Source organism: Peromyscus californicus, unplaced genomic scaffold, assembly GCF_007827085.1.
Source record: "Peromyscus californicus insignis strain IS unplaced genomic scaffold, ASM782708v3 Scaffold_6__1_contigs__length_162567912, whole genome shotgun sequence".
Taxonomy (NCBI): Eukaryota; Metazoa; Chordata; class Mammalia; order Rodentia; family Cricetidae; genus Peromyscus; species Peromyscus californicus.
The window spans coordinates 127911556-127930293 of NW_026294584.1; the positions used below are offsets into that span (position 1 = coordinate 127911556).

Consider the following 18738-nt stretch of genomic DNA (forward strand, 5'->3'; position numbering starts at 1 on the left):
GGCTGGAGAGATGGCCCAGGGGTTAGAGCACTGGCTGCCCTTCCAGAGGACCTGGGCTCAAATCCCAGCACCCACATGGCAGCTCACAACTGTCTGTAACTCCATTTCCAGGAGATCTGACACCTTCACACCAATGCACATAAAATAAAGTTAAATAAATTATTTTTTAAAAAGATACAGATAAAGAAATATCTTAAGGAAGTGGGAGTTGGAGAGACTTCCTCAACATGATAAAAATTAAAAGTGCAATTCGGGAGTCCCATTTTACTTCCTGTTTCACTTTCTGCATGACAGATTACTCTCTGTCTACTTGTAAAAATATTAGCATTTGCTTTGACTCTTCAAAACAAAGAAATGGTGTACACAGTCAAGATTCCATGTGGTGGTGTTCATTTCATTCTGTGCCTATTATATAAACGAGACCAAGCTAGGTGTGAACGGGGTAAAACGCATGTGTGTGGATGCTCCTTGACTTACAATGGGATTACAGACCCGAAAACTATTGCAAGCTGAAAATAGTGCAAGTCAAATGTTTCTAATACCCTTAACCAACGATTATCATAGGTCACCCTAAACTACCTTCTTTCTCAGAATGCTTGTGTTGGCCTTCAGTTAGGGAAAATTACCTAACACAAAGCTTGTTTTATAATAAAGTGTTGAATGCCTGGTGTAATTTAATGCTGTGTGAAAATGAGAAATGGAATAGTTGTATGGGCCTTTTGTCTAATGTTGTGAAGTTAGAGTAGTATGTTAAGCTGTCCTAAGTGAAGGAGCATCTGGGTAGTGTCCAGTGTCATCTGAAGTTTCAAGAACTCAAGGTCTTGGAACATATCACCTATACATTTAAATTACATTATCTTGTAAAATGAAATATGTAGGTGGAAATCTAACGGGGAGATGGTCCATAGGGGTATCATAAGATACTGGTAAAGAACTCAAAGAACTAAGTAGAGAGATGAGATGTGTGTATAGTGCTGGATGGCAGGTCAGTTCTTCTAATCTATAAAGCTGATGCAATCTAAGTTAAGAGTCCCAGCAGGCTATTTCTGGACATCTACAACCTGACCTCACCACCTGGGAAGAAGGCTACAGTAATCATGATGATGGTGTCAGTGTTGGCAAATTGATCACTGGAACGAAATAGAGGCCAGGAGTCAACACAGGTGTGGTCATCTGACCTTTAAAAAGATGCAAAGCAATAAAGAGGCAGTCTCTTCAACAAATGGTGCTGGAATAACTGGACATCCATCTACAAAAGAAAGGACAGCTGGGCGTGACAGCACACACCTGTGATGCTGGCACTGTGGAGGTGGAGACACTAGGTTAACGATAACTTTTCACATTTATTTCTCTGTGTGCGTACACATGTATGTCCACCATGCATGTGTGGAGGTCATAAGTGTTGCATGAATCCTAAATGATCTTATAGTAAAAACCTGGAGCCAGACATGGGGTGAAAGCTGATATCAGAGAAGCAGAGCAAGCCACAGCCACTTCTCACCTCACCGACTCTTCAGCCAAAAAGAGAAGATCCTGTCTCCACGAATCCTCAGACTGAATGCCTCTGAGTCCAGCCAAAAAGGCCTAATTCCTGTCTCCTCCCGCCTTACATTCCTTTCTCTGCCTAACCATATCACTTCCTGTCTCAATCTTCCTTGTGCTGGGATTAAAGGCATGTGACTCCCAAGTGCTGGGATTAAAGGTATGTGCCACCACTGCCTGGCTGTTTCTCTTTTAGACTGGATTAATCTTATGTAGCCCAGTGTGGCCTTGAACTCACAGAAATCCAGACGGATCTCTGCCTCTGCCTCCCAAGTGCTAGGATTAAAGATGTGTGTGTGTGTCACCACTACCTGACCTCTATGGCTAACTCTTGTGACTAGCTGTCCTCTGATCTTCAGGCAAGCTGTATTTCTTAGATTACAAATATATCACCACAAGAAGAGCCACCATGTTCCCAAGGATCAAACTCAGATTATCAGAGCTGGCAGCAAGTACCTCTCACATGTCCAAAAGTGACTTTTTTTTTTTTTTTTTTTGGTTTTTCGAGACAGGGTTTCTCTGTGTAGCTTTGCGCCTTTCCTGGGACTCACTTGGTAGCCCAGGCTGGCCTCGAACTCACAGAGATCCGCCTGGCTCTGCCTCCCAAGTGCTGGGATTAAAGGCGTGCGCCACCACCGCCCGGCTTCCAAAAGTGACTTTTTAAATCCAAAAATGACATGACCCACAAAACAACTATCAATATGGACTTCATGAAAATTAAAATGTTTTCTGCAGAAGACATTGTCAAGTCAGAGTGGGAAAATAGATTTGCAAAGGGCATCTGATAAAGGATTGTTAATCCAAAGTAAACAAACTTAAAACCAAGCAATGAGAAAGATCTCTCTTTTTAAAAAGGCAAAAGATCTGAACAGATAACTATATATGTAGATGACAAGTAACATGTATGGAAAAGTGTTCAGCATACATCTTGATAGTCTTGGAAATTAAAACCTGAAATACCCCTGTATACATATAGAATAACCTGTAATTGGGTTTTTTTTTTTTGCTCTTTTCTTGGGGGGCTCGCCACACAGCTCCCAAATAAATCACACACACAGGCTTATTCTTAATTATGAATGACCAGCCTTAGCTAGGTTTAGTTTCTAAACAGCTTTCCTTAACATCCCATCTACCTTTTGCCTCTGGGCTTTTCCTGTTCTCTTACTTCTGTAAATCTTACTCTTACTCTGTGGCTATGTAGCTGGGTGGTGGGCCCCTGGAGTCCCTCTCTTTCTCTGGCTCCTAGCTCTCCAATCCCTCTTCACAGATTTCTCCTATTTATCCTCTCTACCTGCCAGCCCAGCCTATCCTTTCCCCTGCCTTGCTGTTGGCCAGTTCTTTATTAGACCATCAGGTATTTTACACAGGCACAGTAACACATCTTCACAGAGTGAAACAAATGCATCATAAGCAGAAGTAACACACCTTCAAATATTCTACTACAATAACCAAATAGGAAAGTAAAAGCAAATCCTGGGGAGGCTAACAGAGGCTCATTACTGGAGGGCAGTTATTTTGTGATAATATGGAGATTTCTTGCAAAATACATCTTCCCATACTAAGTGAGATGCTAGCAAGCTGGATTCACATTAAAGGGATCATATACCCCAGTCAAGTGGGTTTTATCCCTGGGACACATGCTCAATACATACACACTAAAAAGTGTAACACTCATTATCTGAGTACTTAGAAGGCTGAGTAAGAAGGATCTTGAGTTGTTGGCCAACCTGGACTATACATTGATGCAGAGGATGATTTAACCTTATATACAGAAATCCCTAAAGATTCAACAAAATGCTGTCAGGATTAATAAATATAGTAAAGTAGTAAGATTCAAAATCAATTTACCAATGGGGTCTAGTTTTGTAAGACTGTAATCCTAAAATTTGGAGGTGGAAGCAGGAGGGTGGTGAGTTCAAAGTCGCCAGTCCAGCTCCAGAAGACCCTGTCTAAACAAAAACAAGTTACATTTCTACACTGTAACAGTTACCCACAAAGGAAATCAATTTGCAGTAGCATCAGAAAGAACAAAATAGGATAAAGTTAGGAAGGTGAAGGTCGGTACAAATGGGAAGGGACTGTAACACCATTCAACCTTTAAAATGGGAAAGCCTACCTTTTAGAACATGTTAAATGAAATAAGCCAGCCAGCCATAGAGTTAGTTCACTTATATGTGGAATCTAAAAAAGTCAAACTCGTAGAAGGGTGGTTACCAGAGTCACAGGATTGGTAAACATGTTACACTAATGTTTGGCAGACAGCAGGAGGTGGAAGCTTGAGAAGTTCCCAGGTGAACAAATGACGACTTGGAATGTGTTTTACAGAGCAGCCCTGGATGTCCTCACCACAAAAAATAAAATGCGAAATGTGATGTATGTGTTAAGTCTTATCAGAATGTATATGTGTGTAAAACATATGCACACGTACAAGTTTTGAATATGAATTCTCAACCATACCTCAAGGCTGAGGGAGGAGACATGATCTATTAGAAGCCACATAAAGACAGAGAGGAACCTTAAGTGCATTTTACTGTGTAAAAGAAGCTAACTTGAAAAGAATAGTGTACAATTCCACTCATGGCATTCTGGAAGAGGCAATACTATGTGGGCAGTAAAAAGACAGCCAAGCCCCAGGTAGAGCTCCAGGAGTCCAGTCGGCTAGAGAGAGAAGGGATTATATGAGCAGGAGATTGAGACCACGATTGGAAAAAGCACAGGGACAAAGAGGCAAACTAACGGAAACACATGAACTGTGAACCAATGGCTGAGGAGCCCCCAACTGGACCAGGCCCTCTGGATAAGTGAGACAGTTGATTAGCTTGAACTGTTTAGGAGGTCCCCAGGCAGTGGGACAGGGCCTGTCCTTGGTGCATGAGCTGGCTTTCTGGAACCTAGGGCCTATGCTGAGACACTTTGCTCAGCCTTGGTGCAGGGAGGAGGGGACTGGACCTGCCTCAACTGAATCTGCCAGGCTAGTCTGACTCTACGGGGGAGACCTTGCCTTGGAGGAGGTGGGAAAAGAGGGGTGAGTTGAGGGGGAGGGCTGAGGGGTGGGAGGAGGGAGGAGAGGGGAATCCGTGGCTGATACATAAAATTAAATTAATTATAAAATAAAAATATTTTTAAAAAAGATGAGGAGTTGAGAGACAGGGAGACATGGTTGCTTGAGAGAAGTGAAACGAAGTGGATATGTCACATGTTTCTCAAAAGTCATGGGATGTAGCCGGGCGGTGGTGGCGCACGCCTTTAGTCCCAGCACTCGGGAGGCAGAGCTGGGTGGATCTCTATGAGTTTGAGGCCAGCCTGGTCTGCAGAGCAAGTTCCAGGACAGGCACCAACACTACACAGAGAAACCCTGTCTCAGGGAAAAAAAAAAAAAAAAAGTCATGGGATGTACAACACGGAGCCCTAATGTAAACTCTGGACTTTGTGAAGTAAGGAAATGTCAAGTGTGGGCTCATCAGTTGTAGCACATGAACTGTGTAGTCAGTCCTTTGTAGGATTCTGTTTAGGGGGAGTGGCTTTGTGTCAGGGAAGAATGTGAAGACTTTTCCATCAACTTTGCCATGAATTTAAAATGGCTTTAAATAGTTTGGTTTTTTTTTAAGTGACAAATACTGGAGACAGCTAACACAGATACCCTTGTGTGGGAAATAGGAGTTTCAACAGAAGCATCAAAGAAAGAGGCTGGAGAAACACCAAAAGTTACAGTTGAAGAAAACTGTCCTAAGATCACTGAAGCCATGAATTACATCTGTGATTAGTTTTTGTCAACACACTAGGGTCCCCTGGGAAGAGGAGTTGCCTCCATCAGACTGACTTGTGGGCATCATCTATGGGGCATTTTCTTGATTGCTGGTTGATATGGGAGGGCCCAGACCACTGAGGGCAACATTATCCCCAGGGCCCCTGGGCCTAATTTGTATAAGAAAGCTAGCCAATTAAGCCAATAAGCAATTGTCCTCTACGGTGTCTGCTTGAGTTCCTGCCTTCAGGTTCCTGCTTCTCTTCCTGCCCTGACTCCTCCAGATGATGAACTGTAAAATGTAAGCTGAAATCAACCCCTTCCTCCTAAGTTACCTTTGGTCATGGGGTGTTATCACAGCAACAGAAAGCAAAGTAGATCCCATACTTGGTAAGCTGAACCCCAGATGACCAATGTCAAAACATCCTGAGACAGACATAGTGTCTGAAACCAGCGCTTGCAAGGCTGAGGCCGGGGGATCCCTGTGGGTTTGGGATCAGCCTAGACTGTCCACAGATACTGGCAACACAATTTATGTAATGTTTGGACAAAAAAAAAAAAAAAAAAAAAAAAAAAAAAACGGGCTGGAGAGATGGCTCAGAGGTTAAGAGCACTGGCTGCACTTCCAGAGGTCCTGAGTTCAATTCCCAGCAACCACATGATGGCTCACAACCATCTGTAATGAGCTATGGTGCCCTCTTCTAGCCTGCAGGCATACATGCAGACAGAACACTGTATATATAATAAATAAATAAATCTTTAAAAAAAAATCTGTGAAGAAGTAATGTGAATAACAGGGGCTGGAGAGATGGCTCAGCAGTTAAGAGCATTGGCTGCTCTTCCAGAGGTCCTGAGTTTGATTCCCAGCACCCACATGAAAGCTCACAACCATCTATAACTCCAGTTTCAGGGAATCTGATGCCCTCTTCTGGCCTCTGTGGACACCAGACATGCACATGGTACACAGACATACATGCAGCCAAAGATCCATACACACAAAATAGAAAACACACACACACACACACACATACACACATATCAGAGTCTGAAAAAGCATCTAGGTTTGATTATGAATTTGCCTGAAGTAAAAAAAAAAAAAAAAGTAAAAAAGACAGCCGTCCACTCCCCAACAAGAGAGTCTTCACATAGTGTTGAACACCTGTCGTCTTAGCAATTGGGAGGCAGAAGCAGGAAGATCGCTGACCAGTTCCCACCTGATCTGCATAGAGACTTCCAGGCCCACCAGAGCAACATAGTGATACCTGGTGAAAAACAAAAAAAACCAAACCAGGTCCAGAGAGATGGCTCAGCAATTCAGAGCAGTCCCCAGCACCCCCACGGTGGCTCTCAATGCCTGTAACTCCAGGCCCAAGGGGTTCGACGCCCTCTTCCAGCCGCTGGGACTCTTGCACACAGTTTGTGCACTTACACTCACACAGGTTTACACACTTCACATTACAAATATTTTTTTAAGACATGAAGGGAATTACCCAGGAAGAGGGAAGCCAGCCAAGTTCCACTGTGAATGCTACGTAATCCCAAAGAAGTAGCGGAGGATAACTCATTTTTAAAAGGGCAAAGCTGAGGCCGGGCGGTGGTGGCACACGCCTTTAGTCCCAGCACTCGGGACGCAGAGGCAGGCGGATCTCTGTGAGTTCGAGGCCAGCCTGGTCTCCAAAGCGAGTTCCAGGAAAGGCGCAAAGCTACACAGAGAAACCCTGTCTCGAAAAAACCAAAAAAAAAAAAAAAAAAAAAAAAAGAGGCAAAGCTGAGAGGTTCACTTGCAACATAACAGAAGACATAAACATTGGGAAGCGATTACCACACAAGCCAAGCTACCATTACTCTGAGGACTAGGCTGAGGCTGCTCTTCAGCAGCAGCACATGAAGCATTGCTGCTGTCTAGCAAGATTCTCTGTGATGGTGTTTTAAAGACTTGTATAACTCATTACCTTTTGGGTTTGGTTTAAGCTGTATTTCTGTAGTGCTTAAACATAAACAGGCCATTAGAAACAGGCCAGAAATGGTTGATAAACCCACAAGTGGTGTGTTTCTGTACACCTAGGGTGTACACCTAGGTGCCTAGCCAGGGCGGACATTTGCTGAGTGCTTCGTTGAGTGAGTAAATGGATTTGAAAAAAACATTGTGACACACCCAGGTTGAGTCGGTGTCTGGGCTGCATCTGGTTGAACCTGCATCTGGGCTCCTCCATCCAGGTGCATCTGTTGGGCACCAGCAGCCAGCGTCATCCTGCCCTACCTCATGTGTCTCCCCGCAGGACCGACCTCCCAGAATCAAGAGTGCTGTGTCATCCTGGCTCCTGGTCCTGCCCTGCAGCTGCTTCTCCCATACTCCTTCTCTCACGGCCTTTCTGCTGTTTGCAGAGCATCCTTCTCCTTTACAGGTAAAACTCATATCCTTCGTCTCACCCATTGGCCCTTACTGAATGAAACACACTGTATTAGGATCTCATTTCCATTGAAAGCGTGCATGCGCACGCGTGTGTTTTGTGTGTGTGTGTGTGTGTGTGTGTGTGTGTGTGTGTAATGACAGAGTTTCATGTAGCCAAGCATGACCATGAACTCATGATTCTCTTGCCTCTACCTCCCTTGAGATGGGATTGCAGACATGCACCACCTCATCCTTGCAAGCCATTTAAATAGTAAACTCCTTATTCCCTCTCATCTGGTTGAGTCGATGTTCTCACCAAACTTTTCCCGACAATTGCATCTGGTGCACAAGATTAAAATCTCCTCCCTCCTGAGGCTCTGGGTCTTTTACTACATCCTCTAGACCATCGGTTCTCAACCTGTGGGTTGAGACACCTTTGGGGGTTTGTTCGAAGACACATATTAACAATACAATTCATGACAGTAGCAAAAGTTATGGAGTAGCAACGAAAATAATGTTATGGTTGGGGGGTCACCACAACATGAGGGACTCTATTAAAGGGCTGCAGCGTTGGGAAAGCTGAGAACCACTGCTCTAGACCCTTTCACTACTATTATCTTTTCACTCTGACCAGCCTCAAAACTGTTGGACTGCTTGGTGGAGCCTTGCCCTCCACTCTAACTCATACCACGTTTTCCTGAAATTGGAGGGAACAATGTATGCAGGGTTCCTCTCCAAGTCTTCCTGGGACTATTCAGGTGAGAATCTGGGTTCTGTCCTCACAATCTCCCGCCTTCCCCGCACCTCCTGTTTCACAAAAATGCCAGGCCCTTAGTCCCTCCATTCTCCCCACCCATGGCCTTCCAGGCTCTCCTTTCCCAACACCCCACCCTAGATCTCAGGGCAGACCTATGCCCTTCTCAGCCTTCCCTCCTACTGGGACTGTGGTAGATTCATGGCTACCTGTCAGGCCTTGTCTTCATACTCAGCTACTTCAGGTCCCTTTCAAGCCCCATGTCATCTCAACCTTTGGTCCACTGAGAAAATAAACTCCATGAGGCCAGAGCTCTAACCCTAGCCGCAAATGACACCTTTTCCCCACCAGCCCTGCACTCGGCTGGCTCCCACCCCGACAGAACTGGTCCCTTTTGCAATCCTCTCTCCCATGCTCTCCTCTCAGCTACAGCTGTGAGCTCTGGAAATACGCACGTGTTTAGAGACTCTGTTGCTTCCTCGGGTAACGTGCTGGTTCTCATCCTCTGTTGGCTCACGGGTCTACTTAGCAGATCCTGAAGGAACCCTAGCCGCTCATTTCTCCCTCTCTGCCAGAAGATGAATAGCCCTCTCTCCGTCCCCAACTGCTCTCACTCAGAACAAACCTCACTTTGGCTGTTTCCCAATGCTCCTACCGACCTCACTGGCGGCCTCCTCATCCCCAAACCAAGGGGACTCATTTTTCAGCCCTTTAGTGCTGGCCCTCTGTGCTCATCCATGGTTTCTGTAGCACCACACTGGAAGTTCACTTGAGAGCTAGCAGACTTCTGTCCTCTCTCCGTGTGTCGCTCTTCCTCTGACTGGCCTTTACTGCAGGCATCTTCCAGCCTTCCCCCGGTGCTGCTCTCCTCACACTGTGTAATCATGCTGGGCAGGCCCATCTACACTTCTGATTGCAACTGTGACCAGTGTGCTGCTCTCTGTAGCCCACTTTCAGGAAAGTTCCATTAGGGTCTCCCACATACAAACCGATCATATAACTCTCTTGACATCTTAGCAAATCTTTCCAGTCCCCCAAACAATTTTTTTTCCAGTTCACTGTCTTCCTTAATGCCACTGTATCTTTTATCCCCAAACCAGTTACCAGGTGTCCTTAACTCAACGTCCCGAGCATCAAACACCCTCCCTCTCGGAGATCTACTGCCCTGACCGCACTTCAGACCAGGTTTCAGTCCCCTCTTGTCCAGACTGTCTCCTCTTTAAATTGTGTTTTCTGTGCTAGCTTTGACAGCACATGTACTGCCCTTGAAGCGATGCGGAAGAGCTGAGCATGGTCCCTGCGCAAGAGTGACATGCTAAGTTGTGAAGCATTCCATCCTTGAACCAGACCAGTGACTCACTGCAGTGAACATTTGCAAGTGAAGCTGACTGGACAAAAGGGTAGACTGTGGGACACACTGCGGCTCCCAAGGCCACCAGGACGGAGGAAAAGGTGTTGGAGAGGTGGGAAAGATGGAGGAGCACAGAGGGTTTTTTGTTTTTCATTTTGTTTTCGTTTGCTTGCTTGCTTGTTTTGGTTTGGGTTTTTTGTTTTGTTTTGTTTTGTTTTGTTTTTCGAGACAGGGTTTCTCTGTGTAGCTTTGCGCCGTTCCTGGATCTCGCTCTGTAGACCAGGCTGGCCGCGAACTCACAAAGATCCGCCTGCCTCTGCCTCCCGAGTGCTGGGATTAAAGGCGTGCGCTACCACCGCCCGGCTTGGTTTGGGTTTTTTTAAATTTTTCTCTTGGGGGGCACTGAAGAGGGGAGGGGAGGATGTGGAGGGACTGGGAGGTGAGTGGAATTAGGGTGCATCCAAATTAGGGTGCAATCCCAAAGACTCAATAAAGGAATTATATTTTTAAAATTTACATCTATCTATTTATTTAGGGGGCATGTGCCACAGTGCACATGTGGAGGTCACAAGACAACTTCGGGGAGTTGGTTCTCTCCTACTACGTCAGTCCCAGGGATCCAACTCAGGTCATCAGGTTTGACTGCAGACGCCTTTACGCAGAGCCATCTCTCAAGTCAAAACCTGTCTTCTTTTTAAATTTTTATTTTTATTATTTTTTAAAACTTATTTATTTTATGTGCATTTGTGTTTTGTGTATGTCTGTGTGGGGCTGTCAGACCCCCTAGAACCTACAGACAGTTATGAGCTGCCATGTGGGTGCCAGGAATTGAACCCAGGTCCTCTGAAGAGCAGCCAGTGCTCTTAATCACTGAGCCATCTCTCCAGCCTCCCAAACTATCTCCTTTTGTTCCATTCATGATCACCACAACCAAAGTAACCTCCCTGAAATGTGAGCCCTGTTTAAAATACTTGTGTGAACCAGACATGGTGGCTGTGGTGGCTTGAGGTGTCCCCTAGAAGTCTTAGGTATTTGAGTACTTGGTCACCAGTAGGCAGCTGTATGGAGAGGATTAGGGGGTGTTGAAGGTTTCGAAAAATTCATGCCATTCCTATTGAGTTCTGTGTCCAGCTTGCAGTTCAAGCCCTTAGATACTGCTCTGGACCTGCCACCTGCTGTTTCTGCCCATCCTCATGTGCTCTACCCTCTGGAACCAGAAGCCCCAAATAAACTCTCTCTTCTATAAGTTGTCTTGATCCCACTGTTTTATCACAGCAACAGGAAAGTAACTAATGCAGTGGTAAACACCTATAATCCCAGCACTTAGGAGCTGAGGTAGGAAGACTGCTTTGAGTTCAGTCTAGCTCTGGCTACACACCAGGACCCTGTCTCAAAAACAAGAAGTTCTTGCCGGGGGTGGTAGTACACACCTTTAATTTCTGTACTTGGGAGGCAGAGGCGAGTGGATCTCTGAGTTCCAGGTCAGCCTGATCCACATAGAGAGATCCAGGCCAGCCAGGGATACTCAGGTGGATGCTGGTCTACCTGCCCCCAGTAATTGAGCAATCTTCCCCTGTTCTTATGTCTGAGTTTTTTCAGACCCTGTTAACCTCAGGTTCTTATCTGACCCCTCCACACCTCACACTCCACGCTTCAACTCCCCAGCACTGCATCCAGTCTCTCAGGGATATGACCTACCCACCAGTCCCTCAAGCTGCCTTCTCTCCCACTGACTGACTCTTGTTCCCATACAATAAAACTTCACCCTAATCCACTCATTCCACCAGAAGCCATATAAGGTGCCTCCCCTCAGAGCACCCACAAATACCTGGATTTAGCAGATTCTGCCATTTTTTGGTATGTTCATCTCCACATCCAGATGTACTCTTAGAGTCTCTGTGTGCCTGTTGCAATGTGCAGTCCACTGTGCAGTCCACAGCTTACACACATTCCCTAACCACCTTACCATTTCCTGCAAGGTGTAATGCTCATCTCGTCTGTGTGGACTTTCATTTTTTCCCCTTGTCTAAGTGTTGTTCTAGAGAGAGGTAATCTGACTCCTCCAAGTCCCCCCAGGCACACAAGGTCCTGAGTGCGGAATCAAGGCTGTGCTGCCAGGAGTACACACAGGCTGCCACTGCCACTGTCTCCTTCGCCTTGTCACAGAACCCCAGCTTTATTTGGGTTGGCAACATGCCCAATTAATGTTCCCAGCCTCTTTCAGCGATACATGCCAGGTGACTCAGTTCTGTGGCATTTCCAGGCGGCTTCAAATGGCTTATAGACTAAGTGACTGGAGCATTAGCAACCACCTTGGACCAAGAGATATTTAATTAATTATTGGGTTTTCCTCTTTTTAATTTTCTTCCTTCCTCCTCTCCTTCCCCCTCCCTCCCTTCTTCCCTTTCTCTTCCTTCCTTCCTTCCTTCCTTCCTTCCTTCCTTTCCTTTCCTTTCCTCCCTCCCCCTCTCTCTTTCTTTCTTTTCTCTTTTTACATGCTCTCACTATGTATCCCTGGCTGGTCTGGAACTTGCTATATAGACCAGGCTAGTGCCAAACTCACAGAGATCCACCTTGCCTCTGCCTCCTGAGTGCTCAGATTAAAGTTCTGTGCCACCATGTCTGACTTTTAATTTTTTTTTTAAATTTTAATTTTATGTGCAAAGGTGTTTTGTCTGCATGTATGTATGTGCTGATATCACATGCATGCAGTGCCCACGGAGACCAGAAGAGGGCATTAGCTCTCCTGGAACAAGAGTTGCAGACGCACATGGATGCTGAGAATTGAACCCAGGTCCTCTACAAGAGAAGCCCATGCTTGTCGCTGCTGAGCCGTCCCTCCACCCCCATCCTGACCACTGTGAGGGAGTCTTGAGGAAGGCAGTGAGGACTGAAAGTGACAGTACAGACAGGACTTGCAGACAGACGTGGTGCCAGACTCCTACTGACACCATGGGCCATGCTCTGAAATTACCTTTTTTCATTCTTGAGACTAGATCTCCTCATGTAGCCTGGTGTGGCCTTGGTCTTCCAAGTGCTGAGATTACAGGCATGCACGGCACCACCAGGCCCACCTTTTTTTTTTTTTTTTTTTTAATGCTGTGGTAACAGAAACTGCCATTAAGTCACAGTGAGCACTAGGGTACCATGAATTTGCAGCCACTGATACAAAGGGTTGGGTTGTAGCCCACCCATGAGGCCCAGGGTCATGATTTAGGAGCAACAGCCAGCATGGGTGATATAAATTGTGTCTTTATTTGAACATCATTCCACCTGCACTGAAGCTCAAATCCGGCAGCAGCAGAAGGGGTCAGGACCAAAAGAAATGTTACCAAATTAGACGATGAACATCAAGGACACATTCGGACAGAACTTACTAATGGGGTGTAGACGACATCAATCTATCCTAACACACAGCACAGGTCCTTGGAGGGCTGTCAGAGTCCTAGGGAGGGCTGGCTGCTCCTGCTCACATCTCAGGAAAATTCCAGTCCCACCCAAAAGCTAGCTCTGAGCCAGGCAAGAACCCACAGAAGCCTCTTGTGCTAGAAGGAGCCCAGCCCCTCCAAAAAGAGGGTTTCCCTTTTTCACACCAGAGGCTGGAGAAGGGCTAGTCCCCTCTGTGCTCAAGTGGGACTCTTTAAAGGTCCTGGGCTCCTTACCCAGAGCTCCAGCTGCAAGCGGTCAACTTGGCTTTTGCAGGCCCCAGAAGGATGTCAATCTTCCCCACCTCCTCGTGCCCTTAGGAAGGCTTTCCTCCGTAGCTGTGGTCCTCTGAGGGAAGCCTTCTACTTGCCACAGCCCCAAGGACTGGTCTAGCCAATGCTTTGGACCAGAGACCGGACCACCTCGAGGTTATGACTGATCTCTCCACTCTCTGCCAGGAGCAAAGAAAGTCAGTAATACCAAACACCAGCATCCTTGTCCAGTCACAGCTAGTTGAGAACTTTCAGGGACCTGACACCAGGAAGCTCTTGGTTGGTGATCAGAAACGGAGATGTTGATCTTCATAGCCTATCCCTTCCCCCAAAGGCTAACACCAGCTCACCTGCCCTCACTGTTCCACATCAACTGTCAGGAGATCTGTCAGAGCAGCCCCTGAGTTCCCGGAGGAAGCTTCCATTCTCCCTGTCCCCACCTCTTCTAAGTCCCTCTACTGCCTCTCATCCTCCCCATGCCATCCTGGGGCTCCTGCAGACTTAAGCCCATCACCCTGAAACTCCACGATGCATCTCAAAGTGCTGGACAGTAGCTGGGTGGCTGGAGGGGGCATTGGAACACTGTTAAACTACTCCCAAAAAAGAATTAGTTTCCTACCTCCCCATCATCTGGATTACTCTACTGCTAACACAGCCTGACCTGCTAATTCCCTCTCTCTCTCTCTCTCTCTCTCTCTCTCTCTCTCTCTCTCTCTCTCTCTCTCACACACACACACACACACACACACACACACACACACACACACACACACCACTCCTCCACAAAGGAACAGGGATGACCACAGACCTCCAGTCACTTGGCCTCCAAGGGGTCAATTCTAGCCTGTCCACCAAAGCACAGGGGCCTCTCGGGCAGCAGGTGTCCTCAGGGGCCCAGACTCTTCAAGCACCCACATGGCTGCCCTCCTCACCCCACGCCCCAGCATTTCTTCTTCCCTCTCCTCCTGCCCACTCTCTTCTCTACATTTTATTCTTGTTCATTGCAAATTACACCTCCATCTCCCACTTCCTCTCCCACTTCCTGTCCCTCTTCATCCACCGCCCCCGCCCCCCGGGAAGCCCTGCTCCGGTTCTTCACCTCCCTTTCTCCATCACCGTGTGTGTCTCTCTAGACCCCTCCTTGAACTCGGCCCCACTGTCCCTGCTTCGCCATGACTGTCCGTCTCTCTTGGCTTCCCTGGCTCTGCTCCTGCTTCCCACTTGCCTAGTTCCCAGTCAGTGACCCACTCCCAGGCCCTCTCGTCACGACCTGGACCTTCTCTCCTCTGGTTTAAATCTGAGGGACTGACTCCTCCCTTCCCCTTCACGCAAGTCCCCCCACCCCAGTCCATTCCTAGTCAGTCACCTGGCCACCTGCCGAAGAAGACAGCTCCAGTGCTGTCGCTCCAGGAAGGGACGAGGTGGGGACCGGTGTGGGGAAACACAAGGGCAGTGACCAAAGCTGGGGAGGAGGTATCTGACCTGGAGGAAAGGGGGAAAGGTGGAGATGGGGTCTAGAAAATTCCAGGTGTCAGGAATCCTTCCAGGAACCAGCATCAGATTCCAGCTAGGGTCCTGATGGGGCAGTCTTGGGTCATGGTCTTGCTCAGGAATCCTAACTCTCAGCCCCAAGTCCTAAGAAATGAACACAAGGACAGCAAAGTTGTGGACCAGCCGCCCTTCCAACTCTGGCTGAGGCCCACGTGACACACGGAAGTGATAAGCCTCCTGGGAAGCCCATAGGGGCACACACTCCTCAACACAGGGACCAGGCAGCAGGCCATGCCCTAGAAAACATTATGCTGGATGAGGCCAGTCTGCCACCCCTCCCCTGGGGACAGAGGGCTCGCCCATAACTAGATGGCCCTGCCACCAGATCTATAAGGTGACCAAGGATGGTCCCAAAACAAAAAAAACAAAAAACAAAAAAACAAAAAAACACCTAGAATCTCCCTTATTTTCTCTCTGCTAAGGGGGAGGGAGTAGCCCCCACAGTGGGAAAAGAATCGAGATCTTCTCATCTGCCCCTCCCGAACACACACACACACACACACACACACACACACACACACACACACACACCCTCAGCTCCAAGCACTGCCCATGAGGCTGCAGACCCTGGGCATATCGCAAGGCGAGAAGTGGGCAAGTAGGAGAAAGAGTCAGGGACAGGGTAACAGGGCCTGGGGTGGGGACAAGGGTACCCTGTTCAGAGGTGACCTGCAAGTTCAAGTTAGGCAGAAAAGTATCAAAGACGCAAGACAGTCTCTGCCCTTGGCAGATGTCCGAGGTGTAGGAAGCGTGAGAAGAGAGGTATCCCTTAACTCCACCTCTGAGCCTCCTCTCCACAGCCACGAACCCTGACAATGGGCCCGGGAAGTCTATGCTGTACAAAACAGGCCAGAGTCAAGGGTCCAGTCACTGGTGAGATATCCCAGTAGAGAAGAGGCCAGGCCAGCCCCAGGCTGGGAAGCTGGCCAACGCCAGCTGCTGTGATCAGCCGTCTCCTCCCACAGCCTCCAGAGCCTGTGTCTCCCCTCAGACTCTGAGGGGAGGAGGGACTACCAGCAGTGGGATGGGAAGGAAGACCCTATCTTTTCTCCCTCAGCACGGCTCAGGTTCCTCTGAGAGCTGGGAGCAGGCTTGAATGAGGGAGTCAGAAGAGGCCCCGTGGGTGGGGCTGGTGGCACCTGGAGCTTTGTGGTAGATGTGGTGGGACCATCATCAGCAGATAAAAATAAAGTAGGAAAAAGTCTGGCCCTCCTGGGGCAGTGTCTTGAATGAGTCTCTTAGGAGACCAGGACTGGGGAGGCAAGAACGCACAGGCAGGCTTCCAGACTGAAGGGGTCTGAGGAGCTCGTGCTGCAAGGCTGCCTTCCCCTGGGGATCCTCAGGGACCTCCAGCTAGTCTACACAGGAGAAGGAAACCGAAGGACCAGAGAGGGAGACCCAGGTTCCCTTAGGTCAAATGGAGGCAGGGCCAGAATCAGGCTCTCTCAGGATCTCAAGGGCCTCTGCCTTCTGCCAGGCTGCCGCCCCACGCCCACCTCTCTTCAAAGCCTGGAGTTGTGTGCAGTCAGTCAGAGATTGGGGTCTGGAGCTTGACCACAGGAATGAGAGGGCAGCAGACGGAATATGCTGAGGTCGGGCCAACTCCTGGGCTACAATCCTGGGGTTCAGGGTCCCTGGGTGTGAGCAACAGGGCATGGCAGGACTCCCCATCCAGAGACATCACCTCCTGGCCGCAACACAGAACTTACTGTAGTGCCTACAAAATCTGAGGGAGAGAGGGAGGAAGGGAGAGAGAGAGAATGTTAGAGATGGTCACCGCTGCCCTCTCAGCCACTCTCCAAAACAGAAGTGGGCAAAGAATGATGACAACCGAGTTGTCGGCTGCCAGGTAAGCCTCAAGCACACCACTCATCCTCACAGGGTCATTCTGAAGGTTCAGAAGAGATGCCATGCAAGTGCTTGGCACACAGCAAGTGGTGGTGGCTTAGTTTAGTTTTTACTTTGGCTCAGAACCAAACTACAGAGTCCACCTTCATCCACCAGTGAAGGATGGAGATTTCTTGGCATTGATGGAAGTATATTACTTCCCATATCACTTGTATAGGGATTTGGGGGGCAGGTATTTTAAAGACAGGGTCTCTTATAACCCAGGCTGGCTTTGAACTTACAAGGTAGCAGAGGCTACCCTTGATCTCTTGATTCTCCTGCCTCTGCCTCCAGAGTGTGACGATTACAGGTGTACACCACCATGATTGGCCTCCCATATCATGTTTAAGAGGGAGCTGTAGTGGCTTGCCACTGGTTGGGGACAGCCTGGGATACACAGTGTGTTCTAGGGTGTTCTAGTTTACACCGTAAGGCCATGTCTTAAAAGTAAATGAACTTGTGAGAGAGCCATCTGGAAACAGGAGAGAGACACAGTGGACTCCATTCATTGCTGGTTACATCCATCCACGCCCAGGTAGCTTCAGGAAGGCTACTAACAGGCTTGGTCTTGCACTTCTGGGAGTTGCCACCAGGGGGCAGGTCCTGACCTCAAACCAAGACCAAAGAAACTACCCGGTGGGAGGGATCTGTAGGAGCTTTTAAGGTCAGATTAGCAGAGAGGGTGTCCTAGGTAATGAAAAGCGGACAGGAAAGCCCTAGCCTCAATGGACAGGTAGTGTGATTGCAGGGAAGAGCTTTGGCTCTGGACTTGGACCTGCATTCAGGTCCTGACTGCACTTAGAGAACTGTGTGCCCAGCTCTCTGCACCCATCCATGGGGGAGTGGGGGGGAGTGGGGGGGGGGGATTTGTGTCCTCATCTACAAAACAGCAGTCGTAATGCTTGCCTGTGAGGACTGAGGCTTTCAGCAAAGTGCCAGCCCCTCACGTGACAGTCCTTGGAGACAGATCTGTTCTATCACCTGCTTTTAAGAAGTGTGGGAAACTGAAACTCAAGGTGAAGTCATTTCTAGGCTTAACCTGCGCTCACCACCCAAGACTTCAAGCACACCATGGGGCCCCTGCCAGAGGAGTGGATACCCAGCAGCATACATCATCTCATGTAATCCCATTGTAAGTACAGTGAGCCAAAACCCAAGAAATATAATGAAAGGAAAAGCTAACCATAGATTGGACTGTGGAAACCACTACTCTGGATCTCAGTCTAAGGACTGTGTGTCCATACCCACACACATCCACTTTAACGTCTCTCTCAGCACCAGGGGTCGGCTGACATCAGGACCCTGCTTGGCTTCAGCCCTTTAATTATCTGGCACTGTCATTATATTTCACTTCTGGAGACCTCAAGAAAACACTTGTACGTGTGTGTGTGTGTGTGTGTGTGTGTGTGTGTGTGTGTGTGTGTGTGTGAAGGCAGAACAAAGGTGTTCACAGTAGCACCATCAAGAAACCTCGGACCCTCCCTAAGGGGAAGAAGAAGTAAACAAGCCATCATTCAGCTTGTGTGAGGACACGTAAGTATCAATCTGCCAAAAGCAGTTACCATCCAGATTCTGGCTTTCTGTGTAAATTGTTTCTTGTTGTTTTGAGACAGGATCTTGTATGTAGCTCAGGATGGCCTCGAACTCACAATCCTCCTATTCGAGCCTCAAGAGAACAGGATTATGCCGGTGAGTTTTGCCTGCATGTATGTCTGTGTGAGGATGCCAGACCCCCTGCAACTGGAGTCACAGACAATTGTGAACTGCCATGTGAGTGCTGGGAATCGAACCTGGGTCCTTTGGAAGAATGGCCAACCA

General features: G+C 48.0%; 1 protein-coding gene and 1 non-coding gene across 3 annotated transcripts in view; one reads left to right on the forward strand and one right to left on the reverse strand.

Moving 5' to 3' along the window:
• The first annotated feature begins 9668 nt into the window (after window positions 1-9668).
• Window positions 9669-9775, forward strand: LOC128100197 (U6 spliceosomal RNA). The gene has a single exon (XR_008214713.1). It is a non-coding gene; the product is annotated as a U6 spliceosomal RNA (small nuclear RNA).
• Window positions 9776-13016: 3241 nt separating this feature from the next.
• The window catches only part of Lhfpl4 (LHFPL tetraspan subfamily member 4), a 29925-nt gene continuing 24203 nt past the window's right edge, over window positions 13017-18738 (reverse strand). For both annotated transcript variants that reach the window (XM_052719048.1, XM_052719049.1), the window contains exon 4: window positions 13017-16759. In XM_052719048.1, the coding sequence (XP_052575008.1) occupies window positions 16659-16759 (101 nt within the window). In that variant the 3' untranslated portion in view covers window positions 13017-16658. The remainder of the gene's footprint in view (window positions 16760-18738) is intronic.